General features: G+C 43.5%; 1 protein-coding gene across 1 annotated transcript in view; it reads left to right on the forward strand.

Annotated features, from left to right (window-relative positions):
• Positions 1-222: 222 nt before the first annotated feature.
• mnx2b (motor neuron and pancreas homeobox 2b) overlaps positions 223-27,799 on the forward strand; it is a 54,876-nt gene continuing 27,299 nt past the window's right edge. Inside the window, exon 1 of the mRNA XM_060827801.1 lies at positions 223-700. Coding sequence (XP_060683784.1) covers positions 223-700 — 478 coding nt within the window. The remainder of the gene's footprint in view (positions 701-27,799) is intronic.

Raw genomic sequence — 27,799 nt, forward strand, 5'->3', positions numbered from 1 at the left:
AGGTTTCTCAGCAGCTCAGAGAGAGAGAGAGAGAGTGGCCCATGTTTAGAGAGTGCCAGTGGGTGGGAGACAGAGAGTGGGCCAGTCCCTGCTGACACAGGCAGACAGGGAGAGAGAGAGAGAGCAATTCAGGTAGCAGTTGTATAGGCAGGGTGACAGGTTGTTAAAGAGAGAGAGAGAGAGCGCGGCTCCAGAATCTCCCCTCCTGCCTGCCCTCACAGCATGGAAAAGTCGAAAAACTTCCGGATCGACGCCCTGCTGGCTGAAGAGCCTCCCCGGGCGGTACCGAGCTCCTCTCCTCCGGTCCTGAGCCCCAGTTCGGTGCCTGAGAGTTCCGCGGGGAGCCCCGGCTCCTGTATCCGCACCGAGACGCCTTCTCCCCGGGGGAAAGGGGCCGGTTTACCGCTGGCCAGCAGCAGCAGCAGCATCATCCCCAAACCGGGTTTGCTGAACCTGCAGCCCCCGGGGCTGGGCTCCCTGTCCCACGCTGCTATGTACGGTCACCCGGTGTACACTTACCCGGGGCTGGGAGCGCAGCACCCGGCGCTGACTTACGGCGCCTTCCCGCAGTTACCGCACCCGCATCCCGAGCAACTGAAAGCGGCTGCGGCGGCTGCGGCTGCTGGATCGTTCCAGTTAGATCACTGGCTCCGGGCTCAAGCTGCAGGAATGATCATACCGAGACTACCCGACTACAGCAGTGAGTACCAAAACAGATCTCTCTCAACCTTATCCCAGCAGCAACCCTTGGAGCAACTTAACAAATCCCCCCATCAAAGTTTATTCTCCTAAAGTTTACAAAGGGCGGACGCTATCGGGTTTTTAACCGAGCGGCTGGGGGCCCGATTTTAACTCGATACAGATTTAAAATCAGGCCGATTACAGACCAATTAACCGGCGATGATTCAAAGCAAGAATTTGTGACCCGAGATGCTGCGAACTGGTAATGCACGCGAGCAAATTCAAATTACTTCAAGAATTGTTAACGACTCGATTCAGCACGGTTATAGGCAGGAATTTATTGCGTTGCAAGGAGGTAGCAGCGGGCGGATGGGCCGAAGATGCCTGTGGATAAATTAGTTTGTTGCAAAATCATCAACAAATTTTCTCTTCGATTCGCCTGTTGGTAGTTTGTTTCCTATTGTTAGTTTTATTTTTAATTGCCTTCAGTTTTCAGTTGCAGGGAGTGAATTATCCGGACAGCATTATGTAGTTAGCAGCCTGTTTCTCACACACGCAGAGAGACAGCAAGTTAGATAAGTGTTTATTAAGGTGTAACTTGTTCAGATCCATCCGTTCAGAGGGTTTCTGTTTAGGTATTTACCAAGGTTGGAGGGTTTGACCTATATGAGACTGAAAAGACTGGGGCTAGTTTCCCTGGAGTGTCCGAGGCTGAGGGGTGACAGAATAGAGGTTTATAAAATCACGAGAGGTGCGGACTGGGGAAGGAGACAAGGTCTTTTCCCTTGGGTAGGGGAGTCCAAAATAGAGGGTATCGGTTTAAGGTGAGAGGGGAAAGATTTAAAAGGGAAGGTGGTACGTGTATGGAATGAGCTGCCACAGGAAGTGGTGGAGGCTGGTACAATTACAGCATTTAAAAGGCATCTGGATGGGGATATAAATAGGAAGGGTTTGCAGGGATATGGGCCAAGTGCTGGCAAATGGGATTAGATTAATTTAGGGTATCTGATCGGCATAAACGAGTTGGACAAAGGGCTGTTTCTGTGCTGTACATCTCTATGATTCTATAACTCATCCGTCGAATTTCTCCAAGAAACACTTATGGAGGACAGAGAGAACAAGCGATTTTCATTCCGTCAGAGAAACTGGGAAATATGACTTCCGTGTGTCAAAATTCTTAGGCTGGGTAGATACAGAAAGGTAATTTCCCATTGTTGGAGAGTCTAGTACAGTACAAACTTGATGGGCAGAATGGCCTCTTCTGTATTGTATGTTTCTACGATTCTAGGACCAGAGGGCATAACCTCAGAGTTTACCACAGAGATGGGGAGGAATTAATTCTCTCAGCAGGTACCTGTAGAGCTCCGTACCACATAGGGGCGTGGAGGTTGGGTCATTAAGGATATTCAAGGTTGAGATAGACAGACTTTTATGTTTTTGAAAGCTGAAAGAACTGTAGATGCTGTAAATCAGAAACAAAAACAGAAATTGCTGGAAAAGCTCAGCAGGTCTGGTAACATCTGTGGAGAGAAATCAGAGTTAACGTTTAGAATCCACTCTGATTTCTCTCCACAGATGCTGCCAGACCTGCTGAGCTGTTCCAGTAATTTCTGTTTTTATCTCTCTATATTTTCGATTGGCTTTATTATTGTCACGGCTTTATTATTACAGAGAAAAGTTTTGTTTTGAGTCCGGTATATGCAGACGATACCATACAGAGTGCAGTAGGCAGAACTGGGCGACAAACTTAACGTTAGAGCTGCAGAGAAGGTGAATACATCCAAAACTTGAGAAGTTTTAATCGGGAAATCAAGGGTTATTGGAGAAAGGCAGGAAAGTGAAATTGGGGATAATCAGAATTATCATCGAGCGGTCTCGATGGGCTGAATGGCCGCCTCCTCCTATCCCTTCTGGGGTTTGGGACATGTCGGTGTGTTCAATCCAGACCTTTCCCACAAAGTGAGATTGCTTGTGGGTTCTGCGGCTGCATCTGTTGTGGGAGAGAATTCCCTGTTGGAATGTTGCAGGCTGAGGGGAAAGCCTCAGACCTCTTCTCTCTTTCTCTCAGGCAGCGCCGACATTGAAGTGAGATTAAACCTCCTAATCTCCTCGATTTGGGGATCGATTTGTTCGGAATTTCACGCACTCCGAAAATTCCGTCCTTTCAAATTTGCTCGGGGGGGAGGGGGAAGTTGGAAAATGAGAAGCATTCTGCACCGCTTTCTCTATGGGATTAATCCCGTGCGTGTACACACACAAGGCAGAGAGCGCACCGAGATTCGTTAATAACATTCGAATGAAATAGTTTTCGCACCAACTCAAATAAAACAGGAATGGAAATCCCAGAGGGAAAAAAAGACCCAGCACATGAGAGAAAACCGACTGGAGTTTGTTGATTTTTTTTGGGAAGATATTAACTTTAATTCAATTCCCACAATCGCGGCTAAATGTTGTGGGATGAGGAATTCTGAAACGAACGCAGGGCCATGTTGGAAAAATTCAGCGGATCTGAAAAGCACTAACCTCAAATTTGAAACATTAACCTCTCTCTCTCTCTCTCTCCGCACATCTGCTGAGTTTCTCCAGCAATTTCAGCTCTTGTTGTATTCCGGATTCTCGAGGGATAGGCTGGGGGAGGGGATGGAAAACGGAATGGACGACTGTTCCTATTAGCAGGAGTTCTTTCGGCCCATCGTTATCTGTGATAGCTCTTTCACAATGGTTTTAGAAGTTTTTTTTTAATTCATGGGTTGCTCGCCATCCCTAGTTACCCTGGGGGCAGATAAGAGTCAACCTGCCTTCCCTAAAGGGCATTAGTGAGCCAGATGAGATTTGGCGACAATGATCAAGATTAGACTTTTGATCCTAGTTTTTATTTTTAAAAAATTGAATTCAAGTTCCACCATCTGTCGTCGCAGGACTCGAAGCTAGGTCCCCACAACATTACCTGGGTTTCTAGATTAAGAAGCTAACAATAAGCCATCACTGCCAGGTCAGCAGGTAGCCAGGTATTTTTGAGTGTAGACATAGTTGTAAGTGTGTATGTCAGTTTTACGCAGACTGTATTAACATCTTCAGAAATTATCCCTGCCCTTGTATGATACTTCCCATGACTGGGCAGTGGCTGCTGTATGTGTCTATGTGTGTGTGTATGAGAGAGAGGTGTGTGAGAAAGATGTGTGTGTGAGTGCGAGTGTGGGTGTGTGAGAGATGTGTGTGAGAGAGATGCGTATGTGAGATATGTGTGTGTGAGAGGTGTGTGCGTCTGTGTGTGAGATGTGTGTGCGTGATGTGTGTGAGGTGTGCATTGTGTATGAAGTATGTGTATATGTGTGTGAAATGTGTGTGTGTGAGAGAAATGTGTGTGTATGTGAGGTGTGCGTCTGTGTTTGTGATGTGTGTGAGAGATGTGTGAGGTGTGAGAGAGAGATGCGTGTGAGAGATGTGTGTGAGAGATGTGTGTGAGGTGTGTGAGATGCGTGTGTGAGATGCGTGTGAGAGATGTGTGCATCTGTGTGAGATATGTGTGTGAAAATTGTGTGTGAGATGTGTGTGAGACGTGCATTGTGTGTGAAATGTGTGTGAGAGAGATGTGTGTGTGTATTAGAGAGAGAGATGTGTCTGAGAGAAATGTGTGTGTGTGTGAGAGAGAGAGGTGTGTGTGTGAAGAGGCCAGTCTTGTCAAAGGAAATTGTCTTTTGTCAGTGTAATTGCTTGTTGGAAGAAATTAGTTCAAACTGCAACTGAAAGCAGGTTGTTTCACGGCCCATTAGCTGAAGTGAAGAGATCAGTGTGTGTATGTGTAGATAATGCGACTGGTTACACCTCACACCAAGACATGGAGATACAGAGCGAGAGAGAGAGTAAAGGCGGCACCCTCACCAATCCCACACCCGGAGGAGAAACAAGGAACAAAACCAGAAACTGCTGGAGAAACTCAGCAGGTCTGGCAGCCTCTGTGGAAGTAAAGCAGGGGCATAGATTGAAGAGGGGAAAATGACAGAGAGGCCGCGAGGGAAAGATTGGGAAAAGAAAGTGAGAAATAGAGACGGTTAAAACAAATGGAAAGATGCTGCGGAAGATAGTTTGGAGTGTGTGTGTGTGTGTAATGTGGGCTGTGGGAAGAATGGAAGGGAATAATAGAGGAAGAGAAGGAAGGAGAGAACAAGCGGTTAGACATTGAAAGAAGAGGTAAAATTAATGCCTAAACGGGAGAAACAGGCAAAAAGACAGAGAGATTGAAAGTGAGCGCTAGAATGCGAAGAATCGCGGATGCCGGAGAACTGAAACAGAAACAGAAATTGCTGGAAAAGCTCAGTAGGTCTGGGAGCATCTGTGGACAGAGAACCAGAGTTAATATTTCAAATGCAATGAGTTGTAAAAGGTGCGAAACAGATGAGAGATGTTTTAAAAAAAAACTTAGCTACACAGGGCTGAAATAAATCTACCTTCCAGAATTACTCAGTATTTATTCCTGTTAAGGTAATTTCAGGTTTTAAGACTGTCCTCCCCCACCCCCCCTCCCCCAATCCCATCCCATTTCCAGCCTTTCCACATTCATTCGCCCTCATGTGATTGAGATGAAACAGAAAGAGAGACAGACTAAGCGCCTGTATCGTTCAGGGATGTGGAACAGTTTTGAGCGTATGATGTTTTGCCTGCGAGCGCCTGTGTTTACTGTGTGGAGGAGGAAGAGGCAGCTGCTGCGGCCTGGTTTCAGGGTAAACAATCGAATCTGTTTCACTGGGCAATTGGCAAAAACAGAACAAAGACCTGGAAGAAACCTTCAATTGAAAAGACCCTCGAGAAAACCACCGTGGGTTTTGGAAAGGTTTTAAGAAATTTCCCGCATGGGTCCGATGGGCCGAATGGCAAATACAACGCTTGCTGAATTTATATGTCCCCCAGGACTCAATACCAAATCCACACAGAGGCCCACTTAGGTTTAAAAGAAAGTTGATCTAGTTTCTCTAGATCCCTACCTAAATCTGGAACATACAAAGTTAAAAATCACGCAACTTTGTACAATCCAGTCCAACACTGGCATCTCCAAATCTTAATTCTGGAATGAGAGTTTTGGAAATTGGGGATTAACTGAGAGGTGCCAAATGGAGTTTAATGCGGAAAAGTGTAAGGTAACAGTGGTTAGCACTGCTGCCTCACAGCGCCAGAGACCTGGGTTCAATTCCCGCCTCAGGCGATGACTGTGTAGAGTTTGCACATTCTCCCCGTGTCTGTGTGGGTTCCCTCCGGGTGCTCCGGTTTCCTCCCACAGTCCAAAGATGTGCTGGTTAGGTGAATTGGCCATGCTAAATTGCCCGTAGTGTTGGGTGAAGGGGTAAATGTAGGGGAATGGGTCTGGGTGGGTTGCGGGTCGGTGTGGACTTGTTGGGCCTAAGGGCCTGCTTCCACACTGGAAGTAATCTAATCTAATTCACTTTGGAAGGAGCAACAGGACTAAAGAGTACTGGGCTAATGGTAAGATTCTTGGTAGTGTAGATGAGCAGAGAGATCTTGGTGTCCATGTACATAGATCCCTGAAAGTTGCCACCCAGGTTGATGGGGTTGTTAAGAAGGTAACACAGTGTGTTAGCTTTTATTGGTAGAGGGATTGAGTTTCGGAGCCACTAGGTTATGCTGCAGCTGTAGGAACCCTGGTGTAGCAGCACTTGGAGTATTGCTTACAGTTCTGGGCACTGCATTATAGGAAGGATGTAGAAGCTTTGGAAAGGGTGCAGAGGAGATTTTCCAGGATGCTGCCTGGTATGGAGGGAAGGTCTTACGAGGAAAGGCTGAGGGACTTGAGGCTGTTTTCATTAGACAGAAGAAGGTTGAGAGGTGACTTAATTGAGACACACAAGATAATCAGAGGGTTAGATAGGGTGGGCAGGGAGAACCTTTTTCCTCAGATGGTGATGGCTAGCAAAAGGGGACATAGCCTCAATTTGTAGATTTAGGATAGATGTCAGAGGTAGTGTCTTTACTCAGAGGGAAGTAGGAATGCCCTGCCTGCAACATAGTAGACTCACCACCTTCAAGGGCATTTAAATGGTCATTGAATAAACACATGGATGAAAATAGAATAGTGTAGGTTAGATGGGCTTCAGATTGGTTCCACACATCAGCGCAGAATCAAGGGCTGAAGGGCCTGTACTGTGCTGTAATTTTCTATGTTCTATGTGGGTCAGCCGGCACCATGGAGAGAGAGAGAGAGCAAGGTAATGTTTCAAATCTAGACTCGAAACGTTAGCTTGCTCTCTCTCTCCATGGATGCTACCTGACCCGTTGTGACCTCCGACATTTTTTGTTTTCAGAGCTAAATCTTAACTTAGGTCAGCACCTCTTGTGATCTTTCCTAAAGCCTGTGTGTTGTCACTCTGCCCGGCCAATTGATGCACAGCCAGTTGTGAACGCGATGATAAAAGTTACAGCCAATCTCAAATGTTGAATTAATAACATCTCGTGAAGAGAATTCCAAACGTCTTCCAGCCTCCTTCTATCAGTAAGGAGAGCAGGGCTGCTGCAGGTTTCAATCTGCACCTCCAAGGGCTCTACATCTCAAAGATGCCAGGTTTCCAAGTCAACGGGGCAGAGGCTCGCAACAGAAATCTATTTTGGTGAGGGACACACCTTAATCTCTTATTTTGGGAGGAATCTTGTTCTATCTTCTGGTTCCCAGAGGTAAATAGAATCAAAAAATAATATAAACACAGGTGTGGGCAGTCTGGTGCAGAGTCCTTCAACAAAACACCAGGATGGGAGGATCTGATCAACCTGGATAGCCTGCTTAGCAACGTAAAGTGATTCAGGACAGGGAGTTATATTTGGCATCAGGGTTTCCTAAAGATGAAGGAAGAACTGGACTTTATGGTTCTTTTATTTAATTCATTCAGTTTCCATTTATTGCCCATCCCAACCGCCCAGATTAAGAGTCAACCACATTGCTGTGGGTCTGGAGTCATACATAGGCCAGACCGGGTAAGGATGGCAGTTTCCTTCCCTAAAGGATGCTAATGAACCAGACAATCGAAAAGATCATTCGACTCTACATTCCAATTTTTTTTAATGGAATTGAGTTCAAGTTCCACCATCTGTAACCAACCTTTGAACCCAGGTCCCCAGAACATTACCTGGGCCTCTGGCTGAATAGTCCAGTAGAACCTCTCAGCCATTATTCCTATCCTTTCGTGGGCTGATCCTTGTTTGCAACCCTATTTTTCCTTGAAAATTCCCTTGGACAAAGAATTTGAGAAGAAGTGATGGAGGATGTAAGCCTGCTTTTCTCTCTAAGATAATCTGAAGTGTAATTGTGGCTGAGTCTGAGAAAAAAAGATGACCTCTTTAATCCAGCAGCTCTGTTTCTGTTATCATTAACGGGGTGCCTCATCGAAAGGTAGGTTAGCTCAGTTTGTTGAGACAGTTGACATACAGAAGAACAGGGAGAATGCAAAAAAGGACATGACTTGATGAGTTTGTGAGAAATGAGATTGGCACAGGTGTGTGTGTGTGTGTGTGTGTAAGTGTGTGTGTGTTTTGTGTGTGTATGTGTGTAAATGTGTGTGTGTTGTGTGTGTGTGTATGTGTGTAGATGTGTGTGTGTTGTGTGTGTATGTGTGCATATGTGTGGTGTATGTGTGTGTGCGTGCGTGCGTGTGTGTTCAGAGTGGCAGTTCCGCACTAAAATCATCCCCTCTCCTTCCTCACTGCCTAACACTTTAATCCCCATGTTCCCCCAAACATGACTACTGTAGTGTTAGAGAAACAGTTTTCATTCTAACTGAGAACATTAAGCTTGTCATAAGCTCATTTCTGTATGGAATGGTATAACTTACCTTTTAATAACTGACAGTCAGAATTAACATTTGGTCTCCACAATGAAAGTGGAGCCTGCAAGAACATGTGGGATTCCTTCACACTGCAGAAATCTGAAAGAGGCACAGAGACTGCTGGGGAAACTCAACAGGTTTGGCAGCTCCTGTGGAGAGAGAAGCAGAGTTAATCCAGTCTTCAGAACAGGTCGCAACTTTCACAGATAGGAACAAGGATCCTCAGTGAGAATGGGGCTGCTGGTAGTAATCCTTCCACTGACGAACAAGGGACAGTCGAGCTAAACAGTCAATATGCCTTTGTACAGAATTGGAAAAGGCTGCAGTTTCTGTCACAGACTACAATAGATGCATTAGAGACGGTGGTTTAACCTGAGGGTCACCACACCTCATGTGAGATTAAGAATGATAGTTTTTCACAGTAACATATGCCAGTACAGGTAATTGAACCCATAGCATTGGGTATCACTAATCAATTGAGCCAACCTATTTTTAGCATGAGGCACCCCTGTTACTGATTACAAAACAGAGCTGTTGGATTAAAGAGGTTTATAATTTTTTTTTCTCACCACAGTCCAGGTATTGATTGCCCCAGTTACTAACCCACTTGCCACTCCAGAGCCAACAGATGTTCAAAGAGTCTAAAGACTGTTAGGATTGAGAGGGTTAATTGTTACTTGCTGGTCTGCATCTATGTTAAAATTTGTTGTGTTGAGAGGATTTTAACTAAACTTATTGTTTAATTACTTTAAAAAAACAGGTTTAGATATCCACTCAAGTTTTTTTTAAAAACTGGTTAGAATACCCAACAAAACTGATGCTAAACTAGGTTTAGTATTTACTCAGTATAGCATTTAAAAAAAAAGATATGTTTACTGTTTTGTTCAGGTTTTGGATTGATGTCGTTTCATTCCATATTCCTGGATATTACTCCTGCCCTGCTGCTAAATCCAAATGGGCAAATTGCTTTTAATTTGAGATTTGCCTTTGATCAAGATGTAGGAGCTGAGGTAAGCCATTCAGCCCAACAATTCTGGCATTGGGTTTAAGATAGCTGGATTTAGCAGGGTAAATACAGGGATCCAGTAACTGCAGCATTAACCATTTCCAATGGCGATAATGCCATGACCTCTTTGAGTGAAATGACTAATCTGTGGTCAGTAAAAGTTTCCACTGAGTAGATACTGGACAGTGGCTGTTCAAAACCAAAGGGCACTATTGGATGGAGAAAACCTATATCCTGTCAGTCTGGGCTGCATTTGATTCTACTGTGGCACTTGGTGACCCATTAGAATATCAGAATAGGTGTAGACCATTCTGCCCTTCTTGCCTGCTCTATCATTCAGTAAATCATGGTAAATCTCTTACTTCAACTTCACTTCCTTGCTCAATCCCTATATCCTTTATTACCTTAGATACTTTAATTTGTGTTCTTAATATTTGCCCCCTTTTTTTCTGAAAGCTGTTTTAAGATAGCACTCCAGTGGAGAACTTCACAATCTGCATCTCGGCTACCAGTCAACATATTAAAGGGCTATGATGGAACATTAATCTATCATTTTTCTCTGTCCATCAAGGTCTGTTTATTTCTGTTTAAACAGATGGTGTTGAAACTGTGATGCAAACCTTGGCAAAGTTTCCGAATCATATCTAAAACTCTGTCAGGCACCCTACACATAGCTGACAGCAAGGCCAGTCAGTTTAACATGATTATTTCCTCTAATGGGCAGCAAGGAACATTAGACGGTATATTTTCCTTTATGTGATGTATCTGCATGACGGAACCATTTGAGCATGTGCAGGATAAACTTCAATGTGAGTTGTGTGTATGTCTCTATGTGAGTTTGTGTCTGCCTTTGTATGTCTCTGTGTGTGTGTGCATCTGAATGTGTGTATGTGTGTGGGTATGTGTCGGAATATGGTGTATGTCTGCATGTATGTGCCTATGTGTGTGAATGATTGGTTTTGTGCATGTATCAGTGTGCATGTGGGTGTATGGAGAAAGTGAGGGCTGCAGATGCTGGAGGTCAGAGTTGAAAAGTGTGGTGCTGGAAAAGCGCAGCAGGTAAGGCAGCATCTGAGGCGCAGGAGAATCAACGTTTTGAGCATGAGCCCTTCATCAGGAATGAGCAGAATTCCTGATGAAGAGCTCATGCTTGAAACGTCAACCCTCCTCCTTGGATGCTGCCTGACTGGCTGTGTTTTTCCAGGACTATCCTTCTTGACGTATCTGTGTGTGTATGTCTGTGTGTAAGTGTGTATGTGCAAACTGTGTGTGTATGTATGTTTCTGTGCAAATGTATTTGTCAATTTCATTAAATATATGAAAAAGACCATTAGTAAATGACTATTTGGTTCAACAAACTTGCCCCAACTCATGAATCCTGGAGCATCTTGACTGTACATTTCATTCATTAATAATGGGATACAGAGGTGATGTCACTGGACAAGTAACACAAAGGCCTAGGTTAATGTTCTAAGAACATCACTTCAAAACACAACTCTGTGGCTGATAGAATTTAAATTCAATTCGTAAATGTGGAATTGAAAGCTAGTATCGGCAATCATGACTATGACAGATATTGATTGTTGTCAAAACCCAACTGGTTCACTATTCCTTCCGGGAAGGAAATCTGCCATCCTTACCTGGTCTGGACTACATGTGACTCCAAGCCCACAACATATGGGTGATTCTTAACCACCCTTGCAAGCCACTCTGTTGAAGGACAATTTGGGACGGGCAGTAAAAGTCGATCTTGTAAGACCATAAATAGAAAATGAAAAATGTTATCTCTTTCATGGAAATCTTGTGCCATTTGGGCACTTGACTGCCACTGATTGGCATTCCCTGTTATCCAGAACCCTAGGGGCAGGGGGCAGGACCAGAGGAACTACCATCACCCTCCTGCCGGTTTGATAGACATTGGGTTCTACCCAACTTGTCTGTGCATCTGAAGCCAATTCTAGGCCAGACTAGGTAAGGGTGCAGATGGTAGAACCACTTCCCAGAAGGATAGCGGTGAAATTGTTGCATTCTTACAATCCATTAGATTAATTGTCATCAAAATGAAGAGTAGTTTTATTTCTAGATTTGTTTTTAATTAAGTAACTGTGAAGAAGACGTTTGGTATTCTTTCCTTTATTGGTCAGAGTATTGAGGACAGGAGTTGGGAGGTCATGTTGCGGCTGTACAGGACATTAGTTAGGCCACTGTTGAAATATTGTGTGGAATTCTGGTCTCCTTCCTATTGGAAAGATGTTGTGAAACTTAAAAGGGTTCAGAAAAGATTTACAAGGATGTTGCCAGGGTTGGAGGATTTGAGTTATAGGGAGAGGCTGAACAGGCTGGGGCTGTTTTCCCTGGAGCGTCGGAGGCTGAAGGGTGACCTAATAGAGGTTTACAAAATTATGAGGGGCATGGATAGAAAAAATAAACAGAGTCTTTTCCCTGGAATCGAGGAGTCCAGAACTAGAAGGCATAGGTTTAGGGTGAGAGGGGAAAGACGTAAAAGAGACCTAAGGGGCAACTTTTTCAGGCAGAGGGTGGTATGTGTATGGAATGAGGTGCCAGAGGATGTGGTGGAAGCTGGTACAATTGCAACATTTAAGAGGCATTTGGATGGGTATATGAATAGGAAGGGTTTGGAGAGATATGGGCCGGGTGCTGGCAGGTGGGACTAAATTGGGTTGAGATATCTGGTCGGCATGGACAGGTTGGACCGAAGGGTCTGTTTCCATGCTGTACATCTCTATGACTCTATGACTCTATAACTAGATTTAAATTTCCCAGCTGCCATGTTGGGGATTCCTGTCTTTGGATTGTCATGCGTTATTAGATTATGAGTTCAGCCAATCATCATGTGATGTTGAATTTGATACATCTTGTCATTTGCAGACTGTCATCAGGAGAATAACTGTCTGCAGAGCTGTCAGATTATTGTAAAAACATAATTTTCATGAATGCTCATCAAGGATGGGAAGGTCAGTCTGGCCTACATTTGACTCCTGTCACACAGGTTGTGGTTAACTTCCAATATCCTCCGAAATGCTATGACAAGTTGCAGAGTTATTAAAGATCAATAATATTGGCAAACCGAGCAAAACGTCCACTGCCACCACCTTCTCACGGCAAATATGGAGGGACAGTCAATGTCTTTGGAACTCTCTTTCTCAAAAGGTGGTGGAACAGAGTTGTTTGATTATTTTAAAGGTGAGGTAAAAGGATTCTGGATAGGTAAGGTGTGAGAGATTATAGTGGGTAGGCAGGACTGTGGAGTAATCAAATCTGCAATGATCTGACTCAGTGGTGGTGTAGACCTAAGGGGCTGAGCTTATGCTCAAAGTGTTGACCTGTCTGCACCTTGAGAGCTGCCTGACTGGCTGTGCACTCCCAGCACCACACTCTTCAATGCAGCCTCCTCCTAATTCTGTCTCCACATGTACATATGGGGCTGTGCCAGCATTACTCATATTCTAAGAATTAATGTAACAGAACTTGACTGTTGTGTATAAAGGGAGGAGAGAGAGACAGACAGACAGACAGGATAAAATTCCATAGAATTTCTAGTCTTTTTGTTCCATTCATTCTCAGGACATAGGCATTACTGGTAAGCCTGCCCTAAGAAGATAGTGCTGTATCTCCTAAAGCTTTGAGTAATTCAATACAACTGAATGGCTTGCTGGATCATTTTTTTGTGGGTGTATATTAGGCAGCCACATTGCCCTGGGATTGGAGTGACATGTAGGCCAGGCAGAGTGAGGATTGCATTTATGCGGCATTAGTGAAACAGTTCAGTTTTGTTGTGGCAATCTGACAACTTTATAGTTACTTCTGTTGGCCCCAACATTTTTTTTAAAAAAAGGACTAAATTCAAATACTTAAACTAGTGGGAATTAGGACCCATATTCTCCTGGATTATGAATCCATGGTTTTGGATTATGAACCCTGTTACAAAGCCACTGCACTAAATATCCATTGAATATCCTCAGACTGGGTAGATTTTTCAATTAGTGCGGCTAACACACGCTTGCATTGTATTTCCTTGAGCCTTATTTTTAACAGCTGCTATTATCCAGTCAATTTTGACTCTTGTACAAAGATAGAACAGGAGCAGATTGTGTGTAAGTGACACGGACAGTTGTAAGATGTTCTTACTCTGAACACTGCCACTCATTGACACAGAAGTGAACATTGGAATAAAATAAAATCATTGCAGTTCTGAAATAATAACAGAAAGTGCTGGCGAAACTCAGCAGGTCTGGCAGCATCTGTAGAGAAGAGTCACTCTAGACTTGAAATGCTAACACTGATTCTCTCTCCACAGGTGCTGCAACCTGTTCTGAATGTTTCCAGAACTTTCTGTTGTTTTCAAGTTACTACAGCAAAGTCTATATTCACAGAGTTATCCCTTCCCCAAAAGGTCAACAACAATTAATTCAAGTCGCCATAATCTAACCAGACCATAGGGCTGCCCTCTCATTAGAGAGAGAGAGAGAAGATTGGTGGTGGTTTAACCTGAGGGTCACCATGGCTCAGGAGAGATTGAGAAAGAGAGTCCTTCGTGGTAACGTCAGCCGGTGTGGGGATTGAAGCACATTAGCAAACTGCAGAAACAACAAAACAAATTAATGCATCAAATTAAAATTTCTAGCAACTATTCCATGTCTTTAAAAAGACTCTAAGCCTAGGACTTTGTGATGATAGGTGTTTGTTGCATCGCAATGGGTCGCTTCTGAGCTGGAAAGTCTTGGGTTCCACTTGAAGACAAAAGTCAGGGTTTACACTCCAGTGCATTGCTGAGGGAACATTGCTGTGTTGGAGTGCTGTCTTTTGGAGCAGCCATTAAAACAAACCCTGCTACAATAACACCAGAATGGCAACTTGTCACAGAAGCAGTCAGGCTTACCTGTGCACTATAGTTAAAAATCACACAATACTGGGTTACAGTTCAACAGGTTTATTTGGAAGGAGCGGCACTCCAAAAGCTAGTGCTTCCAAATAAACTTGTTGGACTATAACCTAGTGTTGTGTGATTTTTAACTTTGTCCACTCCAGTCCAACACTGGCTCCTCCACATCATGCCTGCACACTATAGGCACTGTGGTTTCCAGGAACAGGTATCAGGTTGAGGCCATTCAGCCCCCTTGGGCCAGTTCTATTATTCATAGAGATGATGGGTGATGTGCATTTTAGCTGCATCTACCCACTTTGTTCCTGTAACCCTTAATGCTATGACCTAATAACTTGCAACTGACCCCTCCGGCTGATCAATTTTTGTATGAAAGAATTCCAGATTTCTCTACCTTTTTTTGTGAAATGTTTCCCGACATCATCCTTAACTGGCTTAACTAAAACATTAAGGTAAAATCCCCTTTTTCTGGACTTGTAGAATATCAGAAGGTTTTCTAGAGTGTTAAAATAAGTCTTAAAATCATCTTGCACTGTTTCTAAGTCACTTGGCTGTTAAGAAGACTAACCTATGGAATGGGACACACGGTAATAAACACAACATAAAGAAATCAAAGCTGGCTTTATGAGCTAGTTAGGCGTTTGACACGCAGGGCGAAAGGCCACACCACTTTAGGTCATTCATTCAAGTGGACTAGCAGGAAATTAGGGTAATAAGAGGAGCATAGCTCACTCTTAACACAACAATTCATGACATAGAGTGAACAGAGAAACACTTATACACAAAGTGAGGGATTTGTCAGATGTGCACTCCTGTGGATATCGTTGCTGATACTGTTTAGCTGGCCAGTCTTCATTTTCTCTCGCTCTGTCCGACACTGGGAGCTAGTCAGAGCAAGATTCATGACCGAAATAGAGACAGATTCCAAATCTATTTCAACAAAGGGTGGGGGAGGGGGATGAACCCCTTCTGTAGTTCAAGCAGGAGCAGGATTCCCCGAATCTCTCTAGCCTCACCAATCAGAAAGAGTGTTAAGAAATTGCTTAACTAGAGGAATTTCTACTCCACTCAGTGCGAACGTATTCAAATAATCTACTTTAGAGGTCAGTAATATTTGACTAGTTCATGTTGACGGACATAATCCATGTTGAAAAGAAAATCATAGCATGTTGGTTGTTGTAAAGCCACTCCGTGTGAACTGATTGTGTTCTCACACTTAGCGTAAGCAATTTATTCACCCTCTCATGTCAAGAACTTCCACTAAGAGCAGTGTCCTCTCTTGTAGGCATGTTTGGTGTTTGTTCTATGCAAAGAGGCTTATAACAGTCATGGCATTCTTTGCAATGGAGCAGGGGGTGGGGGGAAGGACAGAGAGAGAGAGAGAGAGAGAGAGAAACTTTTTACTTAAAGCACCTTTGGATATCCCAAAGCACTTTACAGACAATGAAGTACTTATGAAGTGTAGAAATACAGCAATCTCCTACAAACAGAGAGGTGATATTGATGGGATCATCTGCCTGTGGTGTTGATTGAGGAGTAAATATTGATCAGAACACCAGTGAATGTCCAAATAATGCCACGGGTCTTTCATATCCCACCTGAGAGGTGAGTATCATGTTTTATCCAAAAGACAGCCTTCAAAGTTTGTGAGAAGACAGCATCTCCAACAATATAGTGTTCCCCCAATTGATTATGTACTTACATTTTTGAAGTGGGGTTTGAAAATAAAGCTTGTGGTTTTGAATTGAACGTGTAACCATTTGAGGTACCCAAGAATGTGAGGTAAGCTCATTGATTTTCACAAAATTCTCACAGAGAGTGACAGGCTATAGATAGAGTGGTTATCGACAGGGTGAATATAGGTAGGATGTTTCCCCTAGCTGGTGATTATAGAACCAGGGGTCATAATCTCAGGATGACAGGCAGAACATTTGAGACTGAGACAAGGAGTAATTTCTTCCTCAGAGGATGGTGCATCTTTGGAAGATGATGGAAGTATAGTCATTGAGCAGATTTAAGACAGAAATCAATTGGTTTCTAGAGACTAATGACACTGAGAGGTATGTAGGTCATACAAAGAAAAGGCATTGAGGAAATAATCAACCATAATCAAGACAGGTGGGCCAGGTTTGATGGACTGAATGGCTGACTCCTCTTCCTATTTTCACATCAGGGAGCTCTTCCTGATCATCTGCTTGCCTCGTTGCATTACTATGAGGTAAAGTAGATAAAATGGATGTCCCTCAATCAAAGGTAGGATTTGGAAGAATGCCTTGTTTGCAGGTCAGTGGTTTGTTGAAAAGATGTAATATTGATTCTCAGTTGCGAAAAAGTCAACTGATTTGATAGTTGGACAACCATGACTAGACATGTTTTACTATTTCCTCATTGCCCATGCCCCTGCCTTCAAACAACCAACCCCAATAACCTTGGAATCACCTATTGTGTGTAGTTCTGGAATCCACATTACAGGAGGGATGTGATAGTGCTGGAAAAAGTGAAGGTGGGGATTTATCAGGATGTTGCCTGAGCTGGAGAGTTATAAAGAGAGATTGGGCAGACAGGGGTTGTTTTCCACATGAAAGTGACTACAGCAGATGCTGGAGATTAGAGTCAAGAGAGTGGTGCTGGAAAAGAACAGCAGGTCAGGCAGCATTCGAGGAGCAGGAGAATTGACGTTTTGGGCAAAAGCCCTTCATCAGGAATTGCAGGGTAAATGAAAGTTTCTTTGGAATGTGTGCGTTAAGTCAGGGAAAAGCTATATCCTCAGCCCAACACATAGCTTCCAGGGATCATGTTTTTCCACATGTTCTTTTTCAAGTTGGGGACATGGGTATGGGGAGAACCCAGGAACAGGGCACTGAATTGGATGATCTGGCATGACCATATTGAATGGCATGGCACGCTCGAAGGGCTGAATGGCCTACTCTCACTCCTTTTTCCATGTTTCTAACTTGATTGAAGTTGTAAATCTGTCTGTAGGATGCAGAGAGGCATTACTTTTGCTGGATATCACAGGAATCAGCCTTGATGGTGAATAGGTGCCTAATTCTGGATCTTCAGGTCAGCCACAGCTTTGAGATATAACTATGTCAGAATACTACTGATAAACCTGTTCATTGTCTTCTATAAGGGGATGGATATATAAAAATAGAAGCAAGAGTAGGCCATTCAGTCCTTCCAGCCCAGTAGGGTGGCATGGTGGTTCAGTGGTTGGCATTGTTGCCTCACAGCACTAGGCACCCAGGTTTGATTCCAGCCTTGGGTGACTGTCTGTGTGGAGCTAGCACATTCTCCCTGTGTCTATGTGGGTTTCCTCCCACAGTCCAAAGTCAGGTGAATTGGCCATGCTAAATTGCCCATAGCGTTAAGTGCATCAGTCAGAGGGGAAATGGGTCTGGGTGAGTTACTCTTCGGAGGGTCAGTGTTGACTTGTTGGGCCGAACGGCCTGTTTTCACACTGTAGGTAATCTAATCATTAAAAAATGAGCCATTCAATATGATCATCCAACTCATGTGGGCGGCACGGTGGCTAGCACTGCTGCCTCACAGCGCCAGAGATCCGGGTTCAATTCCCGACTCAGGCGACTGACTGTGTGGAGTTTGCACATTCTCTCCGTGTCTGCGTGGGTTTCCTCCCACAGTCCAAAAATGTGCAGGTTAGGTGAATAGGCCATGCTAAACTGCCCCTAGTGTTAGGTGAAGGGGTAAATGTAGGAGAATGGGTCTGGGTGGGTTGCGCTTCGGTGGGTCAGTGTGGACTTGTTGGGCCGAAGGGCCTGTTTCCACACTGTAAGAAATCTAATCAATACTCTGTCCTGCTTTTCCTCCAAATCATTGATTCCTTTCTCCCCAAGTGCTATATTCAACTCCTTCTTAAAATTGGATAGTGTTTTAGCCTTGACTACTTTCTGTAGTGGCAAGAAAGACCCAAAACTCAGTGGGTGTTGTCCTCATCTCAATCCGAAATGGCTTAGTCCCCTAATCTTGGACTGTGATCCTTGGGACTGGATTCTTCCACCATTGGGAACATCCCTCCTGCATTTACCTTGTCTAGTCCTGTTAGAATTTTATGGGTTTCGATGAGATCCCAATCTCCCTTCATGCATCAGTGCCGCCACCCCAAGGATCAGTCTGACAAACCTTTGCTGCACTCCCTGTTTGACCAGAACACCCTTCCTCTGGTCAGGAGACCAAAACTGCACATAATGTTCCAGATATGGTCACACCAAAGGCCTATACAATGGCAAATGTTTTAAACTCCCAAAGATTCTATTTATAGCCCTACACATAAGATATATAGATCTTAGTGATACGGGTGAATTGCACACCATTTGGTTAATAGTCCAGGAGCTTGGGCTGGGGCATTTTCTAACAATTTTATTGGTCAGTGCATTGAGTATGGAGGTCACGTTGCAGCTGTACATGACATTAGTTAGGCCACGTTTGGAATGCTGCATGCAATGCTGGTCTCTCTGCTACAGGAAAGGATATTGTGAAACTTGAAAGAGTTCGGAGAAGATTTAGAAGGATGTTGCCAGGGTTGGAGGGTTATAGGATGAGACTGAATTGGCTGGGGCTATTTTCCCTGGAGCGTCAGAGGCTGGGGGCTGACCTTACCGAGGATTACAAACCATGAGGGGCATAGATTGGGTGTATAGACAAGGTTTTTTCCCTGGTTCAGGGAGTCCAAAACTGGAGGGCATAGGTTTAAGGTGGGAGTAGAAAGATTTAAAAGGGACCTAAGCGGCAACGTTTTCACCCAGAGGGTGGTGTGTATATAGAATGAGCTGCCAGAGGATGTGTTGGAGGCTGGTACAATTGCAACATTTAAGAGGCATCTGGATGGGTATATGAGTCATAGAGTCACAGAGATGTGCAGCATGGAAACAGACCCTTTGGTCCAACTCGTCCATGCCGACCAAATATCCCCATTTGCCAGCCCATCTCTCTCTAAACCCTGGTAAAAACAATGACTGCAGATGCTGGAAACCAGATTCTGGATTAGTGGTGCTGGAAGAGCACAGCAGTTCAGGCAGCATCCAAGGAGCAGCAAAATCGATGTTTCGGGCAAAAGCCCTTCATCAGGAATAAATGAAGGGCTTTTGCCCGAAACGCGATTTTGCTACTCCTTGGATGCTGCCTGAACTGCTGTGCTCTTCCAGCACCACTGATCCAAACTCTCTCTCTCAACCCTTTCTGGTCATATACCCATCCAGATGCTTTTTAAATGTTGCAGTTGTACCAGCCTCCACCACTTCCTCTGGCAGCTCATTCCATACACGCACCAATGTCTGTGTGAAAAAGTTGCCCCTTACATCTCTTTTATATCATTCCCCTCTCACCCGAAACCTATGCCCTCTAGTTCTGGACTGCCCCACCCCAGGGAAAAGACTTTGTCTTTTTACCCTATCCAGGCCCCTCATGATTTTATAAACCTTTATAAGGTCACCCCTCAGCCTTCGATGCTCCAGAGAAAACAGCCCCAGCCTGTTCAGCCTCTCCCTGTATCCCAAATCCTCAAATTCTGGCAACATCCTTGTAAATCTTTTCTGAACCCTTTCAAGTTTAACACCATCCTTCCAATAGGAAGGAGACCTGAATTGCACACAATATTCCAAAAGTGGCCTAACCAATGTCCTGTACAGCCGCAATATTATCTCTTAACACCTGTACTCAATACTCTGACCATTAAAGGAAAGCATACCAAATGCCTTCTTCACTATCCTATCTACCTGTGACTCTACTTTCAAGGAGCTATGAACCTGCACTCCAAGGTCTCTTTGTTCAGCAATGCTCCCTGGGACCTTACCGTGAGTAGGAAGGGTTTGGAGGAATATTGTCCAAAGGCTGGCAAATGGGATTAGATTTATTAAGGGCATCTGGTCAGCATGGACAGGTTGGACTGAAGGGTCTGTTTCCATGCTGTACATCTCTATGACTCTATGACTGAAGGGTCTGGCTCTGTTCTGTACATCTCTGTGACTCTATGACTGAAGGGTCTGGCTCTGTACTGTACATCTCTGTGACTCTACAGCTTGCTTTGTTATGATTGTGTAGTCTCATACAATCTTAGCAACGTGGGTCCCATTCTGGACACAATTAAGTGGATGCTGGAGTCATTATATTGATGTTGGGTACCCCCACAAAATGATATTTATAAGGGTCAGTTATTGCACAATGAAGCTCTTTTGCTCTTGGAAAAAAAGCCTAATGAAAGCTTTTAAATTCGTGAAGAACTATTGATAAGTTAGGCTTAGACACCTCCCTACTTGTGAGGGAACACAAAACAAGGTGACTTCAGAAGAGACCACTCTACCCAGAGAGCAGTGAGAATGTGGAACTTGCTAACGCAGGGAGTGGTCAAAGTGAGTAACAGAGAGATGGTTAAGAGGAAACTAGGTGGCCACAGGAGGGAGAGACAAATAGAAGGATATGCTGATTGGGTTAACTGATTGTGGGAGGCACAAATAGAGAGACAGAACTATTGGGCCAGATAGATTGTAAAATCTATGTAAACACATTTTTGCAACGTAACCGATAATCCCATACTCAAGATAAGTATCCATTACCTGAGATAGAGCATCTGAGTGAATCATTTTTATTCCCTCATTTCCCAAAGCTCTCCATCTGGGTCTGTTGTAAACCAATTGATAGAGGTTGATTGGATCCGTTGGTCAACAACTTGATTGCTCTTCTAAAGATGGCTTCGGGGGGGAAACAATACTTGAACCTTGTGTTTTTTTTTAGCCTAGCAAGATGTCGTCTTTGTGGGTGTGTTGATTGGTGGACACTAGGTGGGGGTTGAGTTTTAATCCATTTCCCCCTCTGAGTGAATATTTGGTTGCATTTGTTTTTGTGCAGACATGTGTCAAAGCATATGGAAAGAGAAATGAATAACTGTGCATCTGCTGCTGTCCAATTAAAGAAATACTTGCAATTGAATATCTCATTTCACAAACCCAGGATTTCCAATACCTCCCATTAGGTACTTTTGAAGTAGTCTGTGTATTGCAGCATCTACATCAGTTGCTTTCTGCACAGTCCCTCAAATTTGTTTCTCTTAAAATATTGGTATTGAATGTTCTTTCGAAAAATATGCTGGCGTATCGCTTTGTAAGAAAGTACAGAACTGTTATCAGTGGGAGGTGACGCCCTAGTGGTATTATCTGTAGATTTATTAATTCAGAGACCATATAACATTGTAGGGTTCAAATCCTGCTGTAGCAGATGGTGGCATTTGAATTCAGTACAAAATCTGGCATTAAGGGTTAAATGAAGATGAAATCGTGGCAATTGTTAGGGGTAAGGACAGCCCATCGAGTTCACCAAAATCACTGGGGAAGGAAACTTGCCGTCCTTCCCTGGTCTGGTCTACATGTGACTCCAGACCCACAGCAATGTGGTCGACTCTTAACTGCCCTCTGGGCAATTAGGGATGGGCAATAATTGCTGGGTTATATCCACATCCTGTGAATGAATTTTAAAATAAGAATGCTTGCTTGTTCTATGTTGCAATATGTGTGTAGATATCAATATAACTGCAATTGAAATGTGCAATTGCTGTGTGTTTTCAGGATGCTTTATGTAATGTGAGTGTGTGGTTCCAGTGTTTGTCACTTATCTGACATAGGAAAGGATTTGTAGTTTGAAACCCAACAGTATCAAAATTCTCCTTCATTAAATGTGAGCAAAATGGAACAATTTGCCTTTATTATATCTGTTTGTGTCTGTGTGCATGTGTGTGTGTATATAAGTATGTGTATGTGTGTGTCTGTGTGTGTGTTTGCCTGTGTGAATGTGTGTGTATGTGTGTACATGTATTTATGTGTGTGTATGTATTTGTGTGCATGTGCGTCTGTGTGTGTATCTGTGTGTATCTGTGTGTGTATATAAGTATGTGTATGTGTGTGTCTGTGTGTGTTTGCCTGTGTGAATGTGTGTGTATGTGTGTACATGTATTTATGTGTGTATGTATTTGTGTGCATGTGCGTCTGTGCGTATCTGTGTGTCTGTGTGTGTTTGCCTGTGTGAATGTGTGTGTATGTGTGTACATGTATTTATGTGTGTGTATGTATTTGTGTGCATGTGCGTCTGTGTGTGTATCTGTGTGTATGTGTGTGTGTATAAGTATGTGTATGTGTGTGTCTGTGTGTGTGTTTGACTGTGTGAATGTGTGTGTATGTGTGTACACGTATTTATGTGTGTGTATGTATTTGTGTGCATGTGCGTCTGTGTGTCTGTGTGTGTATCTGTGTGTATGTGTGTGTGTATATAAGTATGTGTCTGTGTGTGTTTGCCTGTGTGAATGTGTGTGTACATGTGTGCATGTATTTATGTGTGTGTATGTATTTGTGTGCATGTGCATCTTTGTGTATGTGTGTGTCTGTGTGTGTATCTGTGTGTATGTGTGTGTATATAAATATGTGTATGTGTGTCTGTGTGTGTGTTTGCCTGTGTGAATGTGTGTATGTGTGTACATGTATTTATGTGTGTGTATGTATTTGTGTGCATGTGTGTCTGTGAGTGTGTGTGTGTGTGTATGTGTGTGTGTATATGTGTGTCTGTGTGTGTGTTTGCCTGTGAATGTGTGTGTACATGTGTACATGTATTTATGTGTGTGTATGTATTTGTGTGCATGTGTGTCTGAGTGTTTGTGTGTCTGTGTGTATGTGTGTGTATATAAGCATGTGTATGTGTGTGTCTGTGTGTGTGTTTGCCTGTGAATGTGTGTGTACATGTGTACATGTATTTATGTGTGTGTATGTATTTGTGTGCATGTGTGTCTGTGAGTGTGTGTGTATCTGTGTGTATGTGTGTGTCTGTGTGTGTGTTTGCCTGTGTGAATGTGTGTGTACATGTGTACATGTATTTATGTGTGTGTATGTATTTGTGTGCATGTGTGTCTGTGAGTGTGTGTGTGTCTGTGTGTGTGTGTATAGCTCCCTATTTAACACCATGTGCAGACCAAAACGAGCACAAAGAATGCTGGAGAAACTCAACAAGTCTCTGCAGAGAGAAACAGAGTTTCCAGCCCACCTTCGAACCCATCTTCTGAACTATTTCGAAGTTTGCGCAGCAATTTCTGGTTTTGGATGTAAGTTTGGAAGATGAAAACGAACCTTCCAGCGAACTGAGCAAACTTGCATTCAGGACCTCAACCTGAGCTACACATCTTCTCAACACTCGCTAATTTCTGTTTTTGTTTCGGGTTTCCAGCGTCCGCAGTTCTTTATTTTAAATGATTCTGTCAGGTTTGGAGTTCTGTTTGACAGTGTCGAGGTGCAATGTTTTTCCCCGTGAAGTTTGCAAACAACTGTTCGGTGATCTCAACCCTTTTCAGACGGTAGGGCACTTCTATGGGAATAAATGAAACCCTTCCCCGCTGCTGTAGAGAAACCGCCAACACTGAGTGTCCCCTCAGTGAGGGAGCTGGACAGAGGGGTGTCACCCTGGAGCTCTCTGACAGCGGGTTCCCCGCACTGAGCCGGCAGAACATTGGATCCAGCTCCAGCCGATTCGGAGATTGACACTTTCCGTATATAAACAAGTTGGCTAAATTACTGGGAGCGGACAAACGGAAAGTTTCGCTTCGCTCTTTGATGTTCTTGTCATCTCCAGGAAGATTGCCAAAAATTCACTGCCTGGGTTTGGGAGAGCGGGATCGGAGGGGTCCATCTAAAATGTTGTGTTTTTCATTGACACGGTTTAGAGGAGGACAGGCCGCGCACTAGTTCCAAGTCAATCGCTGCTTATTCCATTCCTGAATAAAAATAGTACTTCATTCGCGCTTTTGGGAGGCCCGGGGTCGTGCAAGGCGCTATATAAATGGAATCGATCTCTCCAGCCTTCGGTGAACGGGAAAAGATTGGAAGGTGCTCTAACAGAAAGACCTTTCCGGGGTTGTGTGTCTAAAGTTTAATAACGAAGGTTTTAGAGGGGCTGAATGGCCGCACAGTCCCCTGACCTGTGGGGTGAAAAAGTGGTCAATACAAAGGTTTCCTAAGCACTCCTTTCAGATTTGCCCGCGGCTGGACTCTTGAATTCATTGGGATTCCTGGCCGGCTGGTTGAGCTGAAATGCGGATTTTTGCAATGCGCAGGATTCGGTCTGAGACCCGCGCCCTGCTATCACACAGATCTGTGCAGGTTACTCTCAGAGAGAGAGAGAGAGACCGTAAATTCTCAGCGTCACCTTTGGAGAAAAATATAAAATAAAACGATCTGTCGATGATCGGGGCGAGGGGTTCAAAACTAGGCTAACGCAGGGGACAAAATGAATTATCAGGAAGCGTTATTTTAATTTTAAAAACTAAAATAGCAACAGTGGGGGAGGAGGGGTATGTAAGTTTTGTTTTTTTTAAATAAAGGATTTCCTTAAACTTACACGCTGTGTGTGATTTCTCAAGCACTCGGTCGGTTTATTCAGTATTGTACATATTAATGGCCTCGTGTGAATTTGTGTGAGGTGTTCCATGCTGGGAATGTTAAACTGTGTTCTCTTTGGGAAGATTCAGTTGATGTGGCTGCATGTAATTCAGTGGGTGGCCTGTTGCTGTGTACAGATGTATATTTGTAAATTTCTCTCTCTCTCTCTGAGAGAAGTGTTATTGTTTCTACTTCGTTGAGAGTTAAATTTGGGTGTTTTTGAAAAAAAATATAGTTCGATGCTGTAAGTGTGTAGAATATTTAAACAGCAATTTGGCAATATATTTGGCAGCATTGCAGTGAGCACTTCTTACCGAGACCCCGGGATTTAATTCTCTTGGTGGTTTAAGCGAGGGGGGTAATTGATATGAAGGGGAAGGGGAAAAAAAGAGGGGAGGTATTTCCTGAATTTCACTGAGATCTTGGTAAATCTCCCGGGAATCCCGGTCTGGAACATCAGCGCCGTTACAAAATCACATTTGGGAGCCTCGGCCCATAGCCGAACGCTGACAAATCCAAACAGTTTCACCCCTTTTTAAACATCAAAAGATGGACTTTCTTTTTTTAAATTTTGAACGAAACAAAGCCAGAGAATTGTGGTGTATGTTGCGGAATTTTCACCCCAATCTGGTTTCTTACAAAATAAAAGTAGCCTGGTTGAGATTTTCCCGAGATCTGAAATATTTTAAATCAAGTCCATGGAGGATTCAGAATGGGATGTGTTTTCGACTCCGTTTTAAATGACTTTTAAAAAAATTGGATCCAAATTAAATCTTTTGGTTTTTTTTTTGTTTTGCAAAGCATGGATTTAATTTAACAATTTCAATATATACGAGATGTGTTTTTTAAAATATATATATATATATACTGTTATTTGGTTTTCCATGGATTTAAGAGGATATACCTGCTCTCTCTGTCTCTCTTATCCCGTGGGCATGTTTGAATTGATCAAAGGGTAATGAAGAGAGCGTGGAAAAAAAAGAGGAAATATATATATCCAGGAGATTTAGAGTCTCCCAGTTCAGGGCACTGACTCTGGCTGGTTCTACAATCTGTGTGTTCCTGCTACTGTTTCTAAAAAAGTAAATGTACGGTTCATTTTAGCACATTGCGACAGAGTATAAACCTGAAGTTTAGAATTTATTGAACATGAGAATATTTGGAACTGTAAGCATGGTGGGAGCCAGTGCTAAGGAGCACTCAGGGCCCAGTCAGGGACAGACTGTCGGGGTTCAATACCCACTCGCCGTGTGTCTGAACATTTATAATTTGTAACAAATACATAGATTGATGTGGAAGTATACAGCGCAGCAATTGAAAACGGTGTACACATCGGAGGACGAATTGTTTAATGGGGGAGTCAGTGACCAGGAGAAACAGGCGCTGAGATACAAGAAACGAAATAATCACACAACTTGCAGAGGGAGCTCAGTAACTCTGGCGCATTCTGTGGAGAGAAAGACTTGGAGAGTTCACATTTCCAGGCCAGTAAAAAAAAACTCTTCGTGGGAACGTTTATCGGCAATTTCTGTTTCAGATTTCCAACGTGTGCACCTCTTGGTTTTAATTTTAAAAACGACCATTTTACAAACAACAGCGACCCTCCCAAATAAATATGGTCGTGCACTCTCAATCCACACGAACAGCGAGTTTACAGTCAAATCACAGTAATACCCAACCGATAATCCCCGGGAAATTCATCAACATTAACCGCAGTGAATTGGCGATATCTACAAAACCTGGCGGAATGAATATTTATTCACCTCGCCCCCAGCCATCCCATAGAAGGGGGACCTTATTCTGCCGGTAAGATTTTTAAAAAACATTTTATACGAAAACACAGCTTTATTTGCTAATCTCCAAACCTCACAGGCAAACTGCCGTCACGTTCCTGTTATTACCCTAAATTCAATCAGTAAAACCGATTTGCAACAAAACCAGCAGTTTCTCCCGGTGGGTAATGATGAGGTGGAGGTACCAGTGTTGCACTGGGGTGGACAAGGTCAGAACTCACACGACACCGGGTTAAAGACACCAGCGCTACTCCGAAAACTCGTTACTTCAAATCAACCTGTTCCACTATAACCTGGTGTCGAGCGACCTCTGACCTCGATAATTCTCTCTATATCTATATTAAACATAGGCTGCAGGAATAAAAAATCGACAGTTTAGCCCAGCAACAATCCTCATACCAATACAAACTCGAGTGTAGATTGGGTTTTTATATTTAAACCTGGAGCACCGCCTTTATATGGGTGAATTTTTAATAATATCTTTTTAAAAATATTCTGATTCCCAGCCTCCGCAGTTCTTTCGGTTTTTTTAAGGAGGTTTGGTTGTGTACATATTACAATTTTCCGTTAAAAATCGACTTAATGTGGTGAAGGCGATTAAACCGCACGTTATGTTTTTAAATGTAAACAATTAACGAAACTTTCGTTTCTTCGCTAACGCCCAACCTGGAAAGATTAATCACTGCCTGTGCTCAACCAACATGGGACTCTGTAAATGGAACCGATCAGGACTTTAATTGTTAGAGATTCCAGGGAAATATCTTATTCATCATCTGGCGGCGTCTGTTAAGTAATTTCGCCAGGACCAGACAAATATTGTAGCTTCAAGTATGTTTTTTTTTTAAAAAAACTATCGTTCACGGATGTGGGAGTTGCTGGCTGAGCCAGCATTTATTGCAATTAGGAGTCAACCCACAATCTAAAGATTTGCAGATTAGCTAAATTGCCCATAATGTTGAGGGGTGTGCAGGTAAGGTGCATTTGTTAGGGATAAATGTAGAGTAATAAGGTAGGGGAAAGGGTCTGTGTGGGTTAGTCATTGCGGACTTGTTGGGCCAAATGGCCTGATCCACACTACATTGTATAGGGATTGTTCTGTGATTCACAATGCCCGTGGGTTTGGAGCCACAGGGGAAGGACGGCAGCTTCCTTCCCTGAAGGAC

Source organism: Hemiscyllium ocellatum, chromosome 7, assembly GCF_020745735.1.
Source record: "Hemiscyllium ocellatum isolate sHemOce1 chromosome 7, sHemOce1.pat.X.cur, whole genome shotgun sequence".
In the NCBI taxonomy this organism is placed as follows: domain Eukaryota; kingdom Metazoa; phylum Chordata; class Chondrichthyes; order Orectolobiformes; family Hemiscylliidae; genus Hemiscyllium; species Hemiscyllium ocellatum.